Source organism: Nicotiana tabacum, chromosome 19 (assembly GCF_000715075.1).
Source record: "Nicotiana tabacum cultivar K326 chromosome 19, ASM71507v2, whole genome shotgun sequence".
NCBI lineage: Eukaryota > Viridiplantae > Streptophyta > Magnoliopsida > Solanales > Solanaceae > Nicotiana > Nicotiana tabacum.
In genome coordinates this window covers 97,081,254-97,102,383 of record NC_134098.1, presented here as the reverse complement: position 1 = coordinate 97,102,383, position 21,130 = coordinate 97,081,254, and the positions used below count along the sequence as shown (strand labels likewise).

General features: G+C 37.5%; 2 protein-coding genes across 5 annotated transcripts; one reads left to right on the top strand and one right to left on the bottom strand.

Moving 5' to 3' along the window:
• Window positions 1-280: 280 nt before the first annotated feature.
• Window positions 281-5,371, top strand: LOC107802312 (uncharacterized). 4 transcript variants are annotated; one of them, XM_016625786.2, is made up of 6 exons: window positions 281-797; window positions 1,551-1,646; window positions 1,820-2,014; window positions 2,112-2,172; window positions 2,375-2,496; window positions 4,826-5,371. In XM_016625786.2, the coding sequence occupies exons 1-6, from the start codon at window positions 420-422 to the stop codon at window positions 4,895-4,897; spliced, it is 924 nt and encodes a 307-aa protein (XP_016481272.1). In that variant the 5' UTR covers window positions 281-419; the 3' UTR covers window positions 4,898-5,371. The 4 variants fall into 4 exon arrangements, with proteins under 4 accessions (XP_016481272.1, XP_016481270.1, XP_016481271.1 ...); XM_016625784.2 differs by having other exon boundaries at window positions 2,372-2,496; XM_016625785.2 differs by having other exon boundaries at window positions 2,109-2,172.
• Window positions 5,372-6,253: 882 nt separating this feature from the next.
• LOC107802309 (vesicle-associated protein 1-2) lies at window positions 6,254-21,103 on the bottom strand. Its single transcript, XM_075238222.1, has 8 exons — window positions 20,801-21,103; window positions 20,617-20,687; window positions 20,463-20,544; window positions 20,105-20,220; window positions 13,408-13,557; window positions 13,256-13,297; window positions 10,595-10,672; window positions 6,254-6,723 (listed from the first exon to the last, which is right to left on the bottom strand). The coding sequence occupies exons 1-8, from the start codon at window positions 20,850-20,852 to the stop codon at window positions 6,613-6,615; spliced, it is 702 nt and encodes a 233-aa protein (XP_075094323.1). The 5' UTR covers window positions 20,853-21,103; the 3' UTR covers window positions 6,254-6,612.
• Between the last annotated feature and the right edge of the window lie 27 nt (window positions 21,104-21,130).

Genomic DNA, 21,130 nt, shown 5'->3' with positions numbered 1-21,130 from the left:
CATATATCTCAAAATATGAGATATACAATTTTCATATCAAGAAAATTATATAGTATAATTATTTTTCATGGAATATTTATTAGGGCGGCAGAACAAAAGTTTTACTGAAGTCTCTGTTTAATGTTTGGTTGTAAATATGATATCAACACTAACAAATTAAAATATACAGTGTAGATTATTCTTTTTAATTCTCTAATACTAGTAAAAAATAAAAAATAAATGCGTATTCTAGGATAAGATATTGAGCACTTGTTTTTCTCTCTGTTGTCTCTATACTTCACACGGAAACAAAGATCGCGGGCTCGCCACTGTTACCACCAACAAAACTCCCGCGTTTTACAAGGCAGCAAACCTTGTGCAATTCCCTTAAAAAAAACCTCTGAATCTAATCAAAACCCCAATTTCCAGTGTCCCCAGAAATGGCAAAACGGAATCTTTCAGACTCAGAAACAGAAGAGAGAAACTCAGGCTCAAGCTCGGACTCAGGGGACTCCCCGGTGGAAATGGAACCCCAAAGTACCGGGAAAATCACAGAGTATGAGAAACAAAGAATGAAGAGAATTCAAGAAAACAAAGCAAGAATGGAGGCAATGGGTCTCCACAATATGGCCACCTCTTTGATGGGGTTTTCCCAAAAACCCCAGAAAAAAGGCAAGGACAAAAAGGGAAAAAAGAAAGTGGTTGATGAAGATGAAGATTATGAGCCAGCTCAAAGTGAGGACCTTTTAAGTGCTTCAGGCGAAGAAGATGAACAACATGATGTGGATTATGAAGTTTCAAAGTCCCAATTGAAAAAGGTACAACCTTTTTACTTTTTCTGTTGGTTAACTAAGTCCGATAAGGTAATTTGTTATTGCATCGGACAGATTTTAGCTTTTTTGGGAAAGATTGTAAATTTTGTGAAAGGTACAATTTTTCAGGTGCAGAAGCACAGTATGGAGCAAGAAATTTGTTATGCTCTATCTTTTACTTCTTTATGTTATTTTGTGTGCATTGATTGTATTTTGTAATTTTGTTTTTATGCTTATGATTAGTATAAAAATGAGTTACACCATTTTCATAAGAAAAGTAAAGGAAGCAACAATGTCATACCTTTCCTTTTATACTGCCTAGTAGAAACTCTTAACTAAGAAATCTAACCTCTTAGAAGAATTATGTTTGTGGTTTTTGTTAAATGTGTGAATTCTACACTGATGATGTCAAAAAACAACTACAATCAAAGGAGTCTATTATGTGCATCCTGAGCTCTGAAACTTTTCATGAAGACAGGCTGCATACCTTGTGTTATCGTGTGTTGAGCATCAGAAAACTGATGTTCCTGAATATTGTTAGCTGGGAAAAACAACACATGAATGACATGCGTACTACAACTACTTTCAATTAAGGTATCTAAGTACATCTGAATTCTTAGATGTGGAGCTGTCTGTGAGGGAAGGCTGCCATCATAATTCGCATGCCCTGCATTTAGCCTTTTATTTGCTTCCGCAGTTGGAGAGACGAAATATTCTAGTTTGTTATCATGTTAATTTTCCTTGGATCTCTTGTTGCAGTCAAAGAAAAAAACTCAAACTCCTAAGAAGAGAGTTTCTAACACAACGGTACCAACTGACACGGATTTTGTGGACGACGATGACGCCTTAATGCAGGTGAAATAGATTACTATTATTCAGTCTTATTAACACACATATACATATATTAAAATGGAAAGATACATCCGCCTTACTCTTATGTTGGAGGCTGAGTAAAACATTGCCTTGCCAATATGTCTGCAGCTTTCCATCAGGTTTCCAACAACAAGTATTTATTTATCTATATGCAGGCTATTGCCTTGTCACTACAAGATTCTTCAGGTTTCTTGAATCTTGCAAATGAAGTACCTAGGCAAGTCACTGATGCAGATTCCGCGCATAAGGCCAGCAATGAAAAAGCTTCTTCCAAAAAGGCCAGTAACAAAAAAGAAGTAGGTTCCTGCAATCAGGGAGATACTACTTGGAAGAGGAAGAGAAAACAACAGGTATGCTCTATTATTTACTTTACTAAATCAGTGAAAATTCTGAAACTTTCTCATATTCCTTCCTTATGCTTGGGTACTTTACAATTGTTTTTAGCAGACAAGAAATCGAGTGCAGATGACTGAGGATGACTTGATTATGCATTTCTTTCAGTTCGATGGTAATGCTGACTCTGCATTTTAAGATTTAGCATCTTGTACATATGGAAGTGATAAGTTATAGTACAATTTTTGGTCCACAATATTGAAATTTTTTCTGATTTCACATGTACTTCTTGCACGTTCTAGCATGATATTTCTTTGCTTTCTGTTCTAGATTGATTGTATAGTCCCATTAATTAGTTGGTATCTTTTTCATAGAAGCTGGAAAAGAGAGTATAAGTCTCAGAGATTTACGGAGGGTGGCAACTTCCCATGATTTTACATGGTCAGATGAGGAGCTGGCAAAGATGATACATTGCTTTGATTCCAATGGAGATGGAAAGGTACTTGTTCCCTTTAAATCTTATATTTTCTTAATCTTTTTTGGTTTACAAAAGTATTCCCTATTCAGTGAAGACCTAAGTTTTGGATAAGATTCAATGAGGAAGAGATCCTGGAGGACAAGTGCTATTAGTATTAAATCTTTATTGCTTTCATGCTTGGGTCGAATGTAGACAAGTCAAAGCAATAAATCATAAGCTAGCCATTGAGGCACACTCGTCAGGCGCTTAGTAACTAAGTTATACTAGATATTAATTGCATAAATTATTTTAAACAGAAAAGGGCCTAAAATGCCCCTTTACAATATGAAATAGGACATGCTAGCCCTTCGTTAAAAGTTAGTCTCTATTATGCCCTTGCCGTCAACAAATGGGCTAGTATATGCCCTCCATCACTAACGGGAGACTCATAAAGCCACGTGGAATATATGTGAGGGCAAGTTAGACCTAGTTCGAATTGTACGAGGCATATATGATTCGGTTATAATAGTCATTTCCCAAACACTTCACAACTCCATATCAGTTTACTTAGACACCTATTTGACAACACCAAACTAATTATCACAGCAAATAAACCAAGTCATAGACACAAACATTCAAATGAATGGCAATGACTTCATTAAATCCTAGTAGCTCAAAGGGGTCGAATCATAACAAAAGACAACAAAAGACAATGTCGGAATGTTCTAGTAGCTCAAAGGGGTCGAACATAGACACAACAAATGAATGGCAATGACTTCATTAAATCCGTGTACAAAAACATAATGCTTCATTACATAATAAAAGACAACAATTAAGTCACAATAACACTAACATTACATATCATTTCCCACTGATCCAAAGAACATAACAAAACATCCCAATATCACAGACATGAAAAGCCACATCTTCTTCCGAAATTTAGCATCAAGCACAACTGAGTACTCTAAATCGGTCACTTTCTTCATTAGAACATTTCTTTCCAATTCCAAGGCTTCTATTCCTCCATGATCGACGAGCATCATAACATTCTCAAGATCAAATTTTCCTTTGGAGAGCATTTCTTTCACGGATTAGAGCTTCCTTTTCCTTCTTTAAACTGCATATAAGATTTGAAACTCTAGGAGGAAGCTCTTCATCTTGCCATTCCCAATAGGAATATTTTTCATCCTAAAAATCCAAAATAAATAAAACAAATTTACAAGCAAATCGGAATAATTAAAAGAACCCATCAAAAAATTTATTTACCTCATGCTTCGGGCACTTGAAAAACCTTCTCCCAGCATTTAAAGGAGTCCATGCCATGAAATAATTGGCAGCAAGTCCGCAATGACACCTCCTATTCGATCCCTTTGAGCTACTAGAACATTCCAACATTGTCTTTTGTTATGATTCGACCCCTTTGAGCTATTAGGATTTAATGAAGTCATTGTCGTTCATTTGAATGTTTGTGTCTATGACTTAGTTTATTTGCTGTGATAATTAGTTTGGTGTTGTCAAATAGGTGTCTAAGTAATCTGATATGGAGTTGTGAAGTGTTTGAGATATGACTATTATAACTGACTCATATATGTCCCTGTACAATTCGAACTAGGTCTAACTTGCCCTCACATATATTCCACGTGGCTTTATGAGTCTTCCGTTAATGATGGAGGGCATATACAAGCCCATTTGTTGACGGCAAGGGCAGAATAGAAACCAACTTTTAACGAAGGGCTAGCCTGTCCTATTTCATATAGTAAAGGGGCATTTTTGGCCCTTTTCCGTATTTTAAATAAAATAATATATAATATAATACACCTATGATTAAAGAATGAATCTAAAATGATAAATTAATACCATAAGTTGGGAAGTTAAAAACTTTTTTTTTAGAAGGGAAGTTAGAATATGTAACCGCCTCGGTTTCTGTTCCTTGGGCACCAAACAAGGACGTCACTCTAAGGTGTTTGGGTTTTATAGATTAGTTACTTAGAAAGATTTAGTTAGTTATATGGAGGTAGGTTATGAATCATCTGCAACTGAAAAGGGAAAAAGTGGCTAATCCTGTTGTTGTTTTCTTCTGCTAGGCTTTTGATAAAATCTTTTCTATGACCTTCCACTGGCAAAAACTAACTAAAAACCTGAACAGTTGTTCCTACCATCAAATTTTTTATTTTTGGTTCTTTTGGTGTAGCTGTCGTAAATTATGTGTACTAAGAGAAACAAAATTGATGGCAATAATGAGTTGATCCACGTGTATCTGTCCTAAAATGTATGTTCTAAAATATATGTTTTGAAGCTGTATACTTCTAAGTTCGTCAATCTTTCTTGTTTTTTCTAATTCCTATCTACCCTGTTGTAACGGCGTATGCAGTTGAGCCTGGATGATTTTCGCAAGATTGTGGTCAAATGCAATATGATAAAAGGTTCTGAAGATGCTGCTTGATGATGTATTCAAAGAGTACTCGAATCTTACTAAAGAAATAGAGGACTTTAAGTGCTATTGGACGTGACTGGCTTAGACTTTACGCCACTACACTATCTACCCTTTGTTAGGGGGGAAATTTTATAGCTAAAAAGTTGACAACTAGAAACAAAAAAAAGGTTCTCAGTATCTCAGCGCAAGATAAACTGACAATTGCAACGGGTTTCAAATGATGGCTTTCAAGTAATAGAATGATTTTTGCTTATAATGGAAAGGAAAGAAGGGTTATTTTAACCTTAGATATTAGTACAATCAATAGTATCTTCTCTTTTTGCTTTCATTCTGAACTCTTCCAGCCAACATGTTGTAAGTTCTTCAAGAAGATGGCGATTGAATGTTGGAACGCAATGACCTCACATTAACTATCTGGTTTATCCTCCATTAACTTTAACCAGTTATTGTTGCTTTAAGAGAGGAACTTTGCTCATTCTTGTATATGCATTACTGTGTTAACATATCAAAGCCCTTTCAAATTTGATGGAATTGTTAGTTTATAGCAGCTTACTATAATCCTATGTTAGTCTGCCAGCCAAGTTTACGCTCCTATAGCTCAAGTTATCAGAAACAATCCAGCTTGGGATTAGTTTGTTACTATAAATGCTGATAATGATAGTCCCTATTGAATTACTGTGTATTTCTCAAAGAAAACAGAGTTTTGCAACGAAAATCACTAAATGAGTGAATTTTTTGTTATTACTGCTAGATTCCTAAATGAGTTTTGCATCGAAAATCACAAAGCTGATCAATATCAAATCAATTACGTATGTATTCAAGAGTAATGTCATAACCCAAGAGTCCAAGTTATTATGCTAGATTTTTGTTATTCATTGTTCCGCTAGGTTGCAGCTTTTTTCTCTCAATCAATTACTGAACTATATCTCAATCTCAAATTAGTTGGATCAGCTGTTTTGAATCCTCTATCCGTTCTGCACTTCTGCTCAACTAAAAACCATTCAACTCCAATATTGCTTACCTCTAATGATAATTTTGAAGTTTACAAACTTTAAGCAAAAATTGGTTGAATTCTTTAAAGTCTTGCTGGGGACTTCAAAGTTCGAGAATAACAGTCCTACCAGAATGAGCTAATAATAATCCTTACATAGCAGCACTATACCAGAAATCTTATTTGTGCAACTTCAGTTTTCCAAATAGCTAGCCATCCTACACAGTTTTCAAGTTTGCCTGCTGGTAGGGTTCGAATGAGATTCAACTTCTTAACAACATATGTTTATAACTAGAAAATTGCATGGTATAAGGTATTCGAGGACGAAATCTCAAGAAATAAGGTTATAACTGTAAATGTAAAACTATTCTAAGTAAATCAAAACCGTTCGTAATATGCATTGGTGAACCAATAAGATCACGTCAACTCTGATAACTATTGGTGAACAGACAAACTAGCTGCAGCCACAAGGCCCATAATCAGGAGGTATGCTTAATTGGCAAACTAAAATGTCTCCTCCACATGTTGGCAAAGGAAGTCAAAAGCAGTTAATCACACGATGATGCTCTTGAGCTCACATTACAGAAACAGATTAAAACCTGTCTTGGTACATTTCAGTCAACCAGACAACTAATGATACAAAGCTTTACTGGATTAGTCACCTTTTTCTTCAAGGTTCTATAATTTTTTAAACACTTGGTGCACTGACGATATAGCAGCAACCTCTTAGTGATCATGTCTTCTTGAGAAGATAGCCAAGAAAGATGCCAAGCAGTCCAACAATAACAACATACATAAATGGGATTCCACCACGACTTCTGCTGCTTTCACGCTTCAAGAACTCCTGCACCCAACAAGGTTCATGAAGTTTAAGGATAACATTCAGAAGGCCACAATAAATTTCTTCCAGTGCTAGCATGGGAAAAGATGCGTTCTGTGTCAAATACTTTGACTACAATTTCAATTCAAGAGTCAGTGACTTCAAAATGCAGTAGCCTGACACTTAGTTCTCTTACACGGCCAGCAACAAATATAGCAATTAGCTAATCATACAGTCACCAAAAAGCAAGCAAGAGCTCATGATTAATCAATTCATTACCAAAATAATGAAAATGCCACACACTAGCCCGCCCTTAAAGGTAGCCCATGCAAACATGAACTGACAACGAGGTTCTCTAATTGTTGCCTTTTTTGAGGTCCACTGCACAGCTTATCAAGCTATATCGTCATTTGCCATAATAAAAGATTTCATCTTATGTTCACACGAATTAAAGAAAGAATGTGCTTTCATCCATGTGATCAAGAAAAAGGCAGTGCTTCATCCATGTGATTAAGAAAAAGGCAATGCTTTCCTATAACAGCGGAAGGGATGCAGTTATCAAAACAAAGGGAACAAACAAAGGATGCTTGCCTCATCAATGCAGAAAGGTTATACAATGGCTTGACCAACTAACAGAATGCTCGTTCTATGCTTGACCTACTAACAGAATGCCTGTCTATGCAGCATGTCCAGACCTCAAAATCCACTGACGTAGTTAACATATCTGACCATGTAATTGAAAAATCTTATTTCTCTCAATCACCCTCTGTCGTTACCTAAATACATAAATACCATCGCCTTTACACTCAATGACTTAAACCCTACTTCCAGTAGTGGAGCAGCCCGGTGCACCGTGCACAAGCATTAGTGGCTGCTTCCACGACTTGAATCCGTGACCTATAGGTCACATGAAGACAACTTTACCGTTGCTCCAAGTACGATCTTTAGCCCTCTCTAATCAGCTATTAAATGAAGCTCAATTCTTTTCTTCTGAGCTCTTCAATCTCTTTAAACAACAGCAAACCCAGTAGTTTCCTACAAGTGGGGTCTGGGGAGGGTAAGATGTACGCAGCCTTACCCTTGGAAGGGCAGAGAGGTTGTTTCCGATAGACCCTCGGCTAGAGAACGATTGAAAAAGAAAAGGTGATTGCAACAAGTAGGAATAACAACAAGATAAAATAAGATCGAAACCAAAAATGCAGTCAAACTCTAGGAGTAATAGCCATGTATGAATAAAAGATATCATACTAACACTAACGCTAGCGAACTGAGTAAGACAAAGAGAAACGCTCGACTACCTACGAACCTTCTACCATAATCTTTGACCTCCACACCCTCCTGTCTAGGGCCATGTCCTCAGTCAGCTCCAGCTGCGCCATGTCCCGCCTAATAACCTCCCTCCAAGACTTCTTAAGCCTACCTCTACCCCTCCTGCTGCCCACCGAGGCTAACCGCTCGCACCTTCTAACCGGGGTTTCTCTACTTCTCCTCTTAACATGTTCGAACCATCTCAACCTCGCCTCCCGCATCTTATACTCCACGGGGGCCACTCTCACCTTTTCCCGAATAACTTCATTCCTAATCTTATCCAACCGGGTATGCCCACACATCTACTTCAACATTCTCATCTCAGCTACTTTTAGCTTCTGAGTATAAGAGTTCTTGACCGGCCAACATTCTGCTCCATAAAACATAGACGGTCTAACTACAACCTTGTAGAACTTACCTTTTAAGTCTCAGCGGCACATTCTTATCACACAAGACACCGGAAGCGAGCCTCCACTACATCTATCCTGCTCCGATACGATGTGTGACATCTTCATCAATCTCTCCGTTACCTTGTATTATAGATCCAAGATACTTGAAACTACCTCTCTTGGGGATGACTTGCGTATCAAGCCTCACCTCCATATCCCTTTCCTGGGTATCGTTGTTGAACTTGCACTCCATGTATTCCGTCTTGGTCCTGCTCAACTTGAAACCCTTAGACTCTAGGGTCTGCCTCCAAACCTCCAGCCTCTCGTTAACACCACCCCGCGTCTCGTCAATTAAAACTATGTCATCCGCAAATAACATACACCATGGCGCCTCACCTTGAATGTGTCTCGTCAATGCGTCCATTGCCAAGGAAAATAGGAATGGACTAAGAATTGATCCCTGGTGCAACCCCATCATAACCGGAATGTGTTCTGAGTCTCCTCCCGCTGCCCTAACCCGAGTCTTAGCTTCATCATACATGTCCTTAATCACCCTAATGTAGGCTACTTGGACCCCTTTAGCCTCCAAGCATCGCCAGAGCACCTCTCGGGACTTTGCCATATGCTTTCTCTAAGTCAATGAACACCATGTGCAAGTCCTTCTTCATCTCCCTATACAGAACCACCAATCTCCTCACAATGTGAATGGCTTCCATAGTCGAACACCCTGGCATGAAACCGAACTGGTTCTCAGAAATGGACACACTGGTCCTCACCCTCACTTCAACCACCCTCTCCCAAACTTTCATAGTATGGCTTAGCAGCTTAATTTCCCTATAATTATTGCAACTTTGGATATCGCCCTTGTTTTTATACAGAGGAATCATCGTACTCCAGCTCCATTCATCGGGCATCTTATTCGTCCCAAAAATGACATTGAACAACTTAGTGAGCTACTCCAAACCTGCCCTACCCACATTCTTCCAAAATTTCACAGGTATTTCATCTGGCCCGGTAGCTCTACCCCTGTGCATACGCATAGCCCAATCGATCTCCTCTACTCTTATGCGCCTACAATACCCGAAATCTCGACGCATCTCGGAGTGCTCCAAGTCGCCCAACGCAATGTCCCTATCACCCTCTTCGTTCAGGAGTCTATGGAAATATGTCTGCCATTTTCGTCTAATCTGAGCCTCTTCCATCAAAACTCTACCTTCCTCATCTTTGATACACTTAACTTGATCCAGATCACGGGCCTTTCTCTCTCACACCTTGGTTAGCATGTATAGCTTCTTGTCCCCGCCTTTGCCCCCAAGCTCTTCATACAAACGCCGCAGTCTTAGCCGCAGTAACCGCTAACTTCGCCTCCTTCTTAGCCCTTCTATACCCCTCCTTGTTCATCCTCTTCGCCTCCTCGTCAATGCTCTCTATAAGTGTCAAGTACGTCGCTTGCTTGGCTTCCACTTTCTCTTGTACCTCCTCACTCCACCACCAGTCACCTTTGTGGCCGCCAGAGAAACCCTTTGAGACCCCTAACACTTCTCTCGCAGCTACTCTAATACACTCCGCTGTCGTGGTCCACATACAGCTCGCGTCCCCACTACTCCTCCCGGCTCCCATAGCCAACAACTTCCCCCCAACTCTTGCGCTCTGTCACTAGTCAAAGCACCCCACGTGATCCTTATACACGGCCCTCTTCCTCACGATCTCTAAGTCCATCACCAATAATCTATGCTGAGTCGTGAGATTCTCGCTGGTATAACCTTGCAATCCATGCACACTCCTATCGCACTTCCGGAGGAGTAGATAATCAATTTGAGTCTTGGCCAATGAACTCCGGAATGTAACCAAGTGCTCCACCCTTTTCGAAAAACACGAGTTGGCAATCACCAAATCAAAGGCTTTAGCACAGTCCAACAACGCAGACTCCAAAGCCAAAGCTGCCATGCACACCGCCATACCCCCCAGATGTCGCCCCAATGTGACCATTGAAGTCACCTCCTGGCTCCTATGAATAACTTCTCGGTGAGCGGAATGCCACGTACCAAAGCAAAAAAGAAAGAAAAAGAAAACAGAAAGATTAATTCTGAAATTGCTGATACATCCTGTAAGAAATAGTGAGAAGTTGCAAGAATTCTGATAAGACAGACAAAAAACTAGTAAAATACATTTCTAATTTTCTATATTAAAGCCCTTACCAGCTCTTGCTGAAGCTTGTTACTTTGCTGCATTGCAGAATTTTTCTCCTCTGTCAGCTTCAAAATTAGTGCTTTTGCCTGCAAATAAAACAAAAAGAATCCTCAATCTTTTGTTTCCTTAAAAAGTTACTCTGCATCTTTTCTTCTCCAAAGCGAAGAACAGTGTACAGTAATCCAGGTTTAGTTATAACGACAAACTTTACAGACTGTAACATCCACCTAATATGAAACAAGTATTCATTTGAACGAGCGGAAAGAAAATTTTAAACAGTACATTTGCTGAAGCCAAAAAATGCAGGGCCTAGGCAGTCATTAGCTACACTTGTAATTTACAAAAGCCTAAAAACGACTAGAGCTACAAAATAAATGTTTTACAAGCTAATAACATATGCAAGAAAATGACTGTCTTATACCATCATAGAACCAAATGATTCCACTCGAACTTCAGAGAGAGATTTTAGACTGACAGGTTTTCTCCTACTAATCTTGAATTCTTCTAGCATCACTGTTCGTGGTCCAAGTTAAAATCTTAAGCCAGGAGAACATAGTAGTACCAGCTCTTGCATACCAAAGGATCAAATACACAGATATATGAAATTTCTTAAAAGATGATTGCATGTCCAATATAGCATTGATCATGAGAATAAACCACTTCAAAAAAGGAAAGGGTATCCAAAACACAAAAGGCAATACATAGTTAAACACACTTAAAACTACTGTGATGAAATGATAAAATGATCTGTAACTAGTCAAACTGATAAATGCTATTCAAAGCAGAGATTCACTTTTTCAAGAACATAATGAAAAGTTGATCGGAATCAAATTGTAGAAGCCAAATAACAATGCATCATTAAAATAAAACTGCCCACAGTAGGTGACCAACACAACAAGAAAAGGAATATGACTTTGTAATTCTTCTGGAATAAAGGATGTTTTCACCAAGCAAAAGTTTGATCCACGACAACCTAGCAAAACTTTTAACACGATAAAGCTCCATTATGAGTTGTCTATATTAGATTAAATTTCCTAGTAATTTTTTTCTTCTGTAAGCAATAGTTTACTTCTCTCGTAAAGTAGCTATCTCGGATGCATGTATAACAACATTTTGGGCCAAAATGACAAAGAAAAGTACCATCTATATTACAGGTAAAAAGATGGAAGCTGGGTCAGAAATAATGAGGAACTATACATGAGATTTATAACAGCTTTTGATACATAGCTCAAATCACTAGCTTTGCAGGGAGTTGTCCTTTTTGACAGAATGGGTGCATGGTGGAGGTAAGAGTACAGGGAACATGCTATGAGCTTACAAAACTTCAAGTCGAGAAAGCTCAATTAGAAAATTTGTTTATAAGAATTAAAAAGATATGCCTATTGGCTCTCCTGAGGGAAGCTTGATACTTTCAGCTATCCTTCAACAAGTGAAGTGGTTTGCCATTCTTCCTCAAATTACAGGTGTTCTATAGCTCAACCTCTGTAGCAAAGATCAGTTGATATGCCTGATCCAGACTGAGTTTTTAACCACAATCAGGAGGTAAGCAGGTATTCGAGTGGCTAAGAAATCAGAATTTAATACATTCTTGTTTATTTCATTGAGTGATACTGGCAATTACGATATTGGGGCAATATTTTCTATTCATTTGCAAATGAGGAAAAAAGAAGTATACAATGAAAACAATGATACTCAACAGAATGCAAAGGGTATTGCATATCCAAAGTACCTTTCCCATTAGTCAGTTATCATTCTGACTAGACAATCAAGGAACACTATATTCCATACCACGTGGTAATACCTTGTGCTAAAAAAAGGGACCTTGAACCTAACTCAACCTCGAAGTGCAGCTCGTGAGTTAAGGATTGTCCAAGACCATATAAAAGATTAATGTCCATTTCATCAAACAAAAAAGGAAAAAAGAAAAGGAGACAACTGCCCATACCCTCGACAAGTGTAAGACTCTAACATCCTGGCATGCCCAGGACTGAACATCTGGAGAGTGAACAAGGCCCACGCCCACATCGGGCCAACATCAGGGATGCGTTTGACTCTATTATAATATCATATTAAGAAAAATAGACATTGGCCGTAGTCAACGCAAGAGTTAGCTCGTAAAGTGAGGATCATACAACACCATATAAAGAGACTATGGTTGATCCCTCAACCAATGTGGGGCTAACACCTTGCAATTAGAAAACACTAATAAATTCAAATTTAAAACAACAGTATTCCACTGTATAAGAGCAAAACACTGGAAAGGCGGAAAAAAGATAGACACAAACCAAACAATTCTCAATGCTCAAATACAAAGGCCCTAGAAAGATTGCCATGTTTAATATACCTTTTGCTATAATGCTCAAATGCAATGTGGGGCTAACACCTTGCAATTAGAAAACACAATAATAAATTCAAATTTAAAACAACAGTATTCCACTGTATAAGAGCAAAACACTGGAAAGGCAGAAAAAAGATAGAGACACAAACCAAACAATTCTCAATGCAAAGGCCCTAAAAAGATTGCCATGTTTAATATACCTTTTGCTATAATCCCCCCCCCCTTCCAAATAAGATGCATCTAGAAACTTAGTTGTTCCTGTTGACGACACAAATCAAGTAACTTATCAGTCACCAGAGAAACATCATAAATTCTGGAAAATGAAAACTACCTCTGATGAGTTGTCCTGTGGCTCAGCATATGTCCTTGAAGCCTGCACAACAACCGGATATCTCATTTTCCATTTGAACCCTGCTAGCTTTTTACCCCAAAAAAGAAATCTTTAATCTTCAAAAAATAAGGGCAAGACACCTAAAAACTCACATTGTGGAACTCAGCTCCATTTTCAGATATAGAAGCCCTAGGTGAGGAACCTTCCTCAGACCCCTCCTGCACAGGTGATGGTGGTTGAGGTGGAACATAAGCCACTCTCAACTTGCACTCGTCAACATGATTCCCCGACTCCTTGTTGAACTAAAAAAAAAACAAAATACCCACAGATAAACCATGCTACTTCTCATCAATTAGCAGAACAGAAACAATAACCAATATATCAAATCAATTAACACTTCAAACAACAAAACTTTAATAATCTTTACCATTTACAACAACAACGACCCAATAAATCCCACAAGTGGGGTCTGGGAAGGATAGTGTGTACGCAGACCTTACTAGGGGGGTCTGGGGAGAATAGTGTGTACGCAGACCTTACTAGGGGTGGGCATTCGGTTTATCAATTGTGTATACCAAAGTATTTCGGTACGGTTTAATACATATTCATGTGTCACGTACTGCTAAGAGCCTAAGCAAGCAGAAACAACCACTAACGAGTAAACAATCTGCCTAACAAAAGGCAGCAGAGCACTAAATAAACAATCTGCCACTCTACCTAATAAAAGGCGTGTAAGAAACATTCAAATCAGCCTAACAACATGCAGCAGCACACCTGATTATCACATTCACAGCAAGTACTTGAGAGGGAAAAGAGGTAAATAAATATCACAGCAAGCTAAGATAGTAACAACCACTAACGAGTAGCAGCAGAATTAAACACAGTGCAACAAAAACAGAGAGGGCATAAACCTGCCAAACATAATTCAAGTTTACACTAATAGTCTCGAATCAAATTAGTCTTAATTCTTAAATACGAATTTCAGGAAGACGCTCAAGACAACGCCTAATATGCTTCCTTAAACAATATGTGCTATCCCTCTTTAGATGAACATTATAGACTCGACCACAATGCTTGCACTCTACTTTGCGAACTTCTCCGTTATCTTCTATCACCTCAAAGTGTTCCCAAATATGAGAGCGTACTTTAGGAGCACGAGGCATGATTGCACTTGAACCTAAAAAAAGATAAATCATAGGTTAGAATATTATTTTTTGATGATAATAGAACAAAACTACATCACTAAACAAATAGAGTATTAAACTTACCACTCAAGTTGCAACTATACATCAAACAATGCTAGTAGTGCTTCCATATCTAAAGATAATTCGACCAAATATGTCATACAAATAAACAACTATGATATATTATTTTGAACAAAAATATTAAAGCTTACCAAGCTCGAGTTCCTCAAGATACTCACAGTTTTCTTCAACACTAATAGGATTTTTTTCTAAGCCAATCTTGAACACATTTAGGAGTCAATGAACTCCTAAATGAATCAAAAGTACGGCCACCGGTGCTAAACGCACATTTCGACGCCACACTAGAAATTGGAATGGCCAACATATCACGAGCCAACTCTGAAAGAATAGGAAATCTAGGAGCATGTGTTTTCCACCAACTTAAGATATCAAATTCTTCACTAAAAGACTCTTGTTCTTCACTAATGTATTTATCCAACTCCGATTTAGCACCCCCACTTCCATTGTTTCTTCAAGTGAAACTTCGTCCTTATTAATGATGCAGTTATAACACTCTCACTAGATGTATTATTAGATGAAGTAGAACTAGATGGAGATTGAGGACAAGATCCAGTTGAATACTTTTCAAACAAAGAATTCATATAAGCATACACCTCAACATTTATTTTCTTACCTTTATCCTCCCCAAAAAGTTCTTCAAGTGCAAGGCTAACATTCAAATTTGTTACGTGGATCCAAGACGGAAGCAATAAAAATCATCTTTTCAGGCTCACCCCAATACTTATTGAACTTTTCTTGCATCCGCTCAGCCATTTCTCAAATGTTCATCTTCACTAATTAAACACATTTTCAAATGACAATAAAGTTTAGATACATCCTCAAAATGAGAATTACAAGTGACATAACGTGAACCTGAAGCTTTTTTGGTGAGCTCGTAAAATCTTGCAAGAAACTTTATCACATTCCCCAATCATCAGATTCAAGAGGCCCTGCACTACTACCAACTTCACAAAGATGAGAACATAGATAAGCAAAAAATCCATCATCAAAAAGATAAAACTTGTCAAAGGCCTTTTCAAAGTTTTGTGCCGTATTCAACATCAAATAGGTGGAATTCTACCTAGTAGGAACATCCAAACACAATGTTTTGGTACATTCTATCTTTACATGTGCACAACACTGTTTAAACTTTAAGGTCCTTGCAGGCGACGATCTCACAATATTTCTAACACGTGCGACAGAAGCATCAATTTCTTTCAAACCATCTTGCACAATTAGATTTAGTATATGAGCCATGCATCTCACATGAAGATGTTTACCACTCATCATATTAGTTTTCCACATATCTAACTTTTTAGACAATTCTTTGACTGTGACATCATTTGAAGAAGCACTATCCACGGTAATAGTGAACACCTTGTCTAATTTCCATTCAAGCAAACAATTACAAATAGCCATCTCTTCACCCTTATGACTAGTGATAGGGCAAAAAATTAGTATTCTTTTATGCAAGCTGTCAAACACATATAATTTATTCTTTGCAATGAAGTCCATGTGTCTGTTGTGAGGCAAATTTTTGGTTGTGCTTCTCTAAAAGACCTTCTTAGATTTTGCTTCAATTCACCATAAACTTCATAACAATCCCTTGTTATTGTTCTACGAGAAAGAAGACGAAATAGTGGTTGAGTTATTCTCATAAACTTCATAAAGCCTTCATTTTCTACAAAGCTAAATAGTAGTTCATCAATAACTATCATCTCAATTAAAGCCCTCCTAATCACTTCTTGATCGAATTTCCAAAGCGATCCTCCATCATTTTGGCAAGATTGAAAGTTTATCCTTGTCTGAGTATTATCAATATTAGGTGGGTATTCTTTGCATCTATTCAAATGACTTCTCAATCCTGTTGTTCCATTCTTAGATGAATTAGCAGCATAAACTTGCTTACAATATTTACACCTTGATTTACTGACCCCATGTTCCTGAAATTTATCAAAATGTTTCCAAACTTTGGATCTAGGTTCTATGACTTTTCTTAGAATCTTGAGTATCAATTGTGTTGGCATTGCTATCATCAGTAATAGGTAAGCTTTCAGTTGAACCAACATCACTTATTCTACTTCATCCGCCATCTATACAAAATTAAAACAAATATAAACACAAATTGTTAAAACCAAAACACTAAATAGAACACTACAAGGGCGAATGGTCGTGTAATGAGCAGAGAACAGCCTAGTACAAGAGCATATCACACACCATAAGGAAAAACTATTCTCCATCTAGTTAGTTTGTCATTCCTGGAAATAAATAAATTAATCATACTAGAAGTAGAAAATGACCACTTTATTTATTTCCAGGAATGACAAACTAACTAGATGTGGAATAGCTTTTCCTTATGGTGTGTGATCTGCTTTGGTACTAGGCTGTTCTCTGCTCATTACACGACCATTCGCCCTTGTAGTGTTTTGCTTGTAGTGTTCTATTTAGAGTTTTGGTTTTAACAATTTGTGTTTATATTTGTTTTAATTTTGTATAGAAGGCGGATGAAAGTAGAGTAAGTGATGTTGGTTCAACTGAAAGCTTACATATTACTGTTGATAGCAATGCCAACACAATTGATAATCAAGATTCTAAGAAAAGAAAAGCCATAGAACCTAGATCCGAAGTTTGGAAACATTTTGATAAATTTTAGGAAAATGGGATCGGTAAAGCAAGGTGTAAAGATTGTAAGCAAGCTTATGCTGCTAATTCATCTAAGAATGGAACAACATGATTGAAAAGTCATTTGAATAGATGCAAAGAATACCCACCTAACATTGATAAAGATAATACTCAGACAAGGATAAACTTTCAATCTTGCCAAAATGATGGAGGATCACTTTGGAAATTCAATCAAGAAGTGATTAGGAGGGCTTTAATTGAGATGATAGTTATTGATGAACTACCATTTAGCTTTGTAGAAAAGGAAAGCTTTATGAAATTTATGAGAATAACTCAACCACTATTTCGTCTTCCTTCTCGTAGAATAATAACAATGGATTGTTATGAAGTTTATGGTGAATTGAAGCAAAATCAAAGAAGGTCTTTTAGAGAAGCACAACCAAAAATTTGCCTCAGAACAGACACACAGACTTCATTGCAAAGAATAAATTATATGTGTTTGACAGCTCACTTCATTGATAGAGATTGGAAGTTGCATAAAAAAATACTAAATTTTTGCCTTATCACTAGTCATAAGGGTGGAGAGATGGCTAAAGCTATTTGTAATTGTTTGCTTGAATGGAAATTAGACAAGGTGTTCACTATTACCGTGGACAATGCTTCTTCAAATGATGTCACAGTCAAAGAATTGTCTAAAAAGTTAGATATGTGAAAAACTAATATGATGAGTGGTAAACATCTTTATGTGAGATGCATGGCTCATATACTAAATTTAAATGTGCAAGATGGTTTGAAAGAAATTGATGCTTCTGTCACACGTGTTAGAAATATTGTGAGATCGTCGCCTGCAAGGACCTTAAAGTTTAAATAGTGTTGTGCACATGTAAAGGTAGAATGTACCAAAACATTGTGTTTGGATGTTCTTACCAGGTGGAATTTCACCTATTTGATGTTGGATATGGCACAAAACTTTGAAAAGGCCTTTGACAAGTTTTATCTTTTTGATGATGGATTTTCTGCTTATCTATATTCTCATCTTTGTGAAGATGGTAGTAGTGCAGGGCCTCTTGAATATGATGATTGGGTGAATGTGATAAAGTTTCTTGCAAGATTTCATGAGCTCACCAAAAAAGTTTTAGGTTCACGTTATGTCACTTGTAATTCTCATTTTGAGGATGTATCTAAACTTTATTGTCATTTGAAAATGTGTTTAATTAGTGAGGATGAGCATTTGAGAAAAATGGCTGAGCGGATGCAAGAAAAGTTCAAGAAGTATTGGGGTGAGCCTGAAAAGATGAATAAAATGATTTTCATTGCTTCTGCCATGGATCCACTTAACAAATTTGAATATGTTAGCCTTGCACTTGAAGAACTTTTTGGGGAGGATAAAGGGAAGAAAATAAATGGTGAGGTGTATGCTTATATGAATTCTTTGTTTGAAGAGTATCTAAAAAAGTATTCAACTGAATCTTGTCCTCAATCTCCATGTAGTTCTACTTCATCTAATAATAAATCTTGTGAGAGTGTTATAACTGCATCATTAATAAGGACGAAGCTTCACTTGAAAAAACAAAAGGAAGACAATGGAAGTGGGGGTGCTAAATCGGAGTTGGATAAATACATTAGTGAAGAACAAGAGCCTTTTAGTGAAGAATTTGATATCTTAAGTTGGTGGAAAACACATGCTCCTAGATTTCCTATTCTTTTGGAGTTGGCTCGTGATGTGTTGGACATTCTAATTTCTAGTGTGGCGTCGAAATGTGCGTTTAGCACCGGTGGCCGTACTCTTGATTCATTTAGGAGTTCCTTGACTCCTAAATGTGTGCAAGCTCTTGCTTGTGTTCAAGATTGGCTTAGAGAAAAGAAGAATCCTATTAGTGTTGAAGAAGACTGGGAGTATCTTGAGGAACTCGAGCTTGGTAAGCTTTAATATTTTGTGTGTATTTTAGTTCAAAATAATATATAATAGTTTTTTATTTGTATGATATATTTGGTCGAATTATCTTTAGATATGAAAAATAATGGAAGCACTACTAGCAATGTTTGATGTATAGTTGCAACTTGAGTGGTAAGTTTAATACTCTATTTGTTTGGTGATGTAGTTTTGTTCTATTATCATCAAAAAATAATATTCTAGCCTATGATTTATCTTTTTTTTAGGTTCAAGTGCAATCATGCCCCGTGCTCCTAAAGTACGCTCTCATATTTGGGAACACTTTGAGGTGATTGAAGATAACGGAGAAGTTCGCAAAGTAGAGTGCAAGCATTGTGGTCGAGTCTATAATGTTCATCCAAAGAGGAATAGCACATATTGTTTAAGGAAGCATATTAGGCGTTGTCTTGAACGTCTTCCTTAAATCCGTATTTAAGAATTAAGACTAAGTTGATTCGAGACTATTAGTGTAAACTTGAATTCTGTTTGGCAGGTTTATGCCCTCTCTGTTTTTGTTGTACCGTCTTTAATTCTGCTGCTACTCGTTAGTGGTTGTTACTATCTTAGCTTGCTCTGATATTTATTTACTTCTTTTTCTCTTTCAAGTACTTGCTGTGAATGTGATAATCAGGTGTGCATCTGCCATGTATGTGTTGCTGCATGTTGTTACGCAGATTTGAATGTTTCTTACACGCCTTTTGTTAGGCAGAATGGCAGATTGTTTACTCGTTAGTGGTTGTTTCTGCTTGCTTAATGCTTCGGCTCCTAGCACTTAGCAGTACGTGACACATGAATATGTATTAAACCGAAAACGTACCGAACCAAAATAAGAAATACCGAAATACTTTGGTACGGTATTTGGTATACACAATTGATAAACCGAATACCGAAATACCGAACCGAAGTACCGAATGCCCACCCCTAATAACAACATCATCATAAAGACCAGAAAATGGATGGAACGTAAAAGCGAGAGCCCCTAAAAAGACCCTGCACTGTGAAAAACGAAAGATTAGTGAGACACAACATTAACCACTAGTAGGAACTTACCATTTCTGGAGTAATATCCTTAGGCGTAGTTCCAGGGCCTGCCACGACACTTTGAAGCAGGAACTTATCCTTGCATTGCATGTCTGGTGGTGCCTCTTTTTGTGCTTGCATTGTAACTGAACCCATAAATTGTACAAACAAATGCAAAAAAAAAAAAAAACATCAATATCAACTATTACTACATCTGATTCACAAACTACTAGTAACTATAACAACAATTACTAGTAAAAAGATATTTAGCAAACTCAAAAGAACATACAGCGGCATACGTATAAGGAGAACTCTGTGTGTGTGTGTGTGTGTGTGTGTGTGTGTGTGAGAGAGAGAGAGAGAGAGAGAGAGAGAGAGAGAGAGAGACCTGTGACATCACAGGTAGAGTGAGGCATCACAATTCCAGTGTTAGGCCTTACACAGTACTTCTTTGGATTCGTCGTCTTCACCTAAATTCCAAAAACAAAATGTAATCACAACAAAATAAAAAAAAAAATAAGTACAGTAAATTTGCATGATACCTTGAAGGCAACATAGTTATCGGATTTGTTGGTCAATTGCAAGGAGCATGCGATCTGCTTCTTCAATTCGACTAATCAACATAAGAAGAAAAAAACAAAATCAAAACAAGAGAACAACAGACGGATCTAACAAGTTCAAACAAGGTAGAAAATGTTCTAGAAGTTTCTAATAGAGTGACTTTACAGGGAAACTGAAGCTCAATAGGTTCGATTTGAAGTAGCTCTCCGTTACTCATTTCGACAGCGATCTTCTCTATATAATTTTTTAGGTATCTGCCGGAGATTCTATTTTAAGGTCGGATTCGGACGGTTTCCGGCGACGGCGGTGGGAATTGGAAGTTGTTTAGCGGCGAGAATCTCGAGGTGAAGAGAAATGATTGGGTTTTTACAAAAATTGGGAATTTTATTTAGGATTATGGAGAGAGACAGAGAAAAAGAGAGAGTGGGGAGAGTGATGCCAAGTAAGAAAGAAACGTGGGACAGTGTCTTTTGTCTGACTTCTACCCATGCTGGC

Bases quoted from the DNA above. Each gene is read 5' to 3' on its own strand.
- LOC107802312 (XM_016625783.2), top strand. From the start codon at position 420: ATGGCAAAACGGAATCTTTCAGACTCAGAAACAGAAGAGAGAAACTCA. The intron at 1,647-1,819 runs GTGAAATAGATT...ATCTATATGCAG, and splicing joins ACGATGACGCCTTAATGCAG to GCTATTGCCTTGTCACTACA. The intron at 2,015-2,108 runs GTATGCTCTATT...AATTGTTTTTAG, and splicing joins AGAGGAAGAGAAAACAACAG to CAGACAAGAAATCGAGTGCA.
- LOC107802309 (XM_075238222.1), bottom strand. From the start codon at position 20,852: ATGAGTAACGGAGAGCTACTTCAAATCGAACCTATTGAGCTTCAGTTT. The intron at 20,688-20,800 runs GTAAAGTCACTC...TATGTTGATTAG, and splicing joins TATTGAGCTTCAGTTTCCCT to TCGAATTGAAGAAGCAGATC. The intron at 13,298-13,407 runs GTGAGTTTTTAG...GTTGTTGTGCAG, and splicing joins ATGGAGCTGAGTTCCACAAT to GCTTCAAGGACATATGCTGA.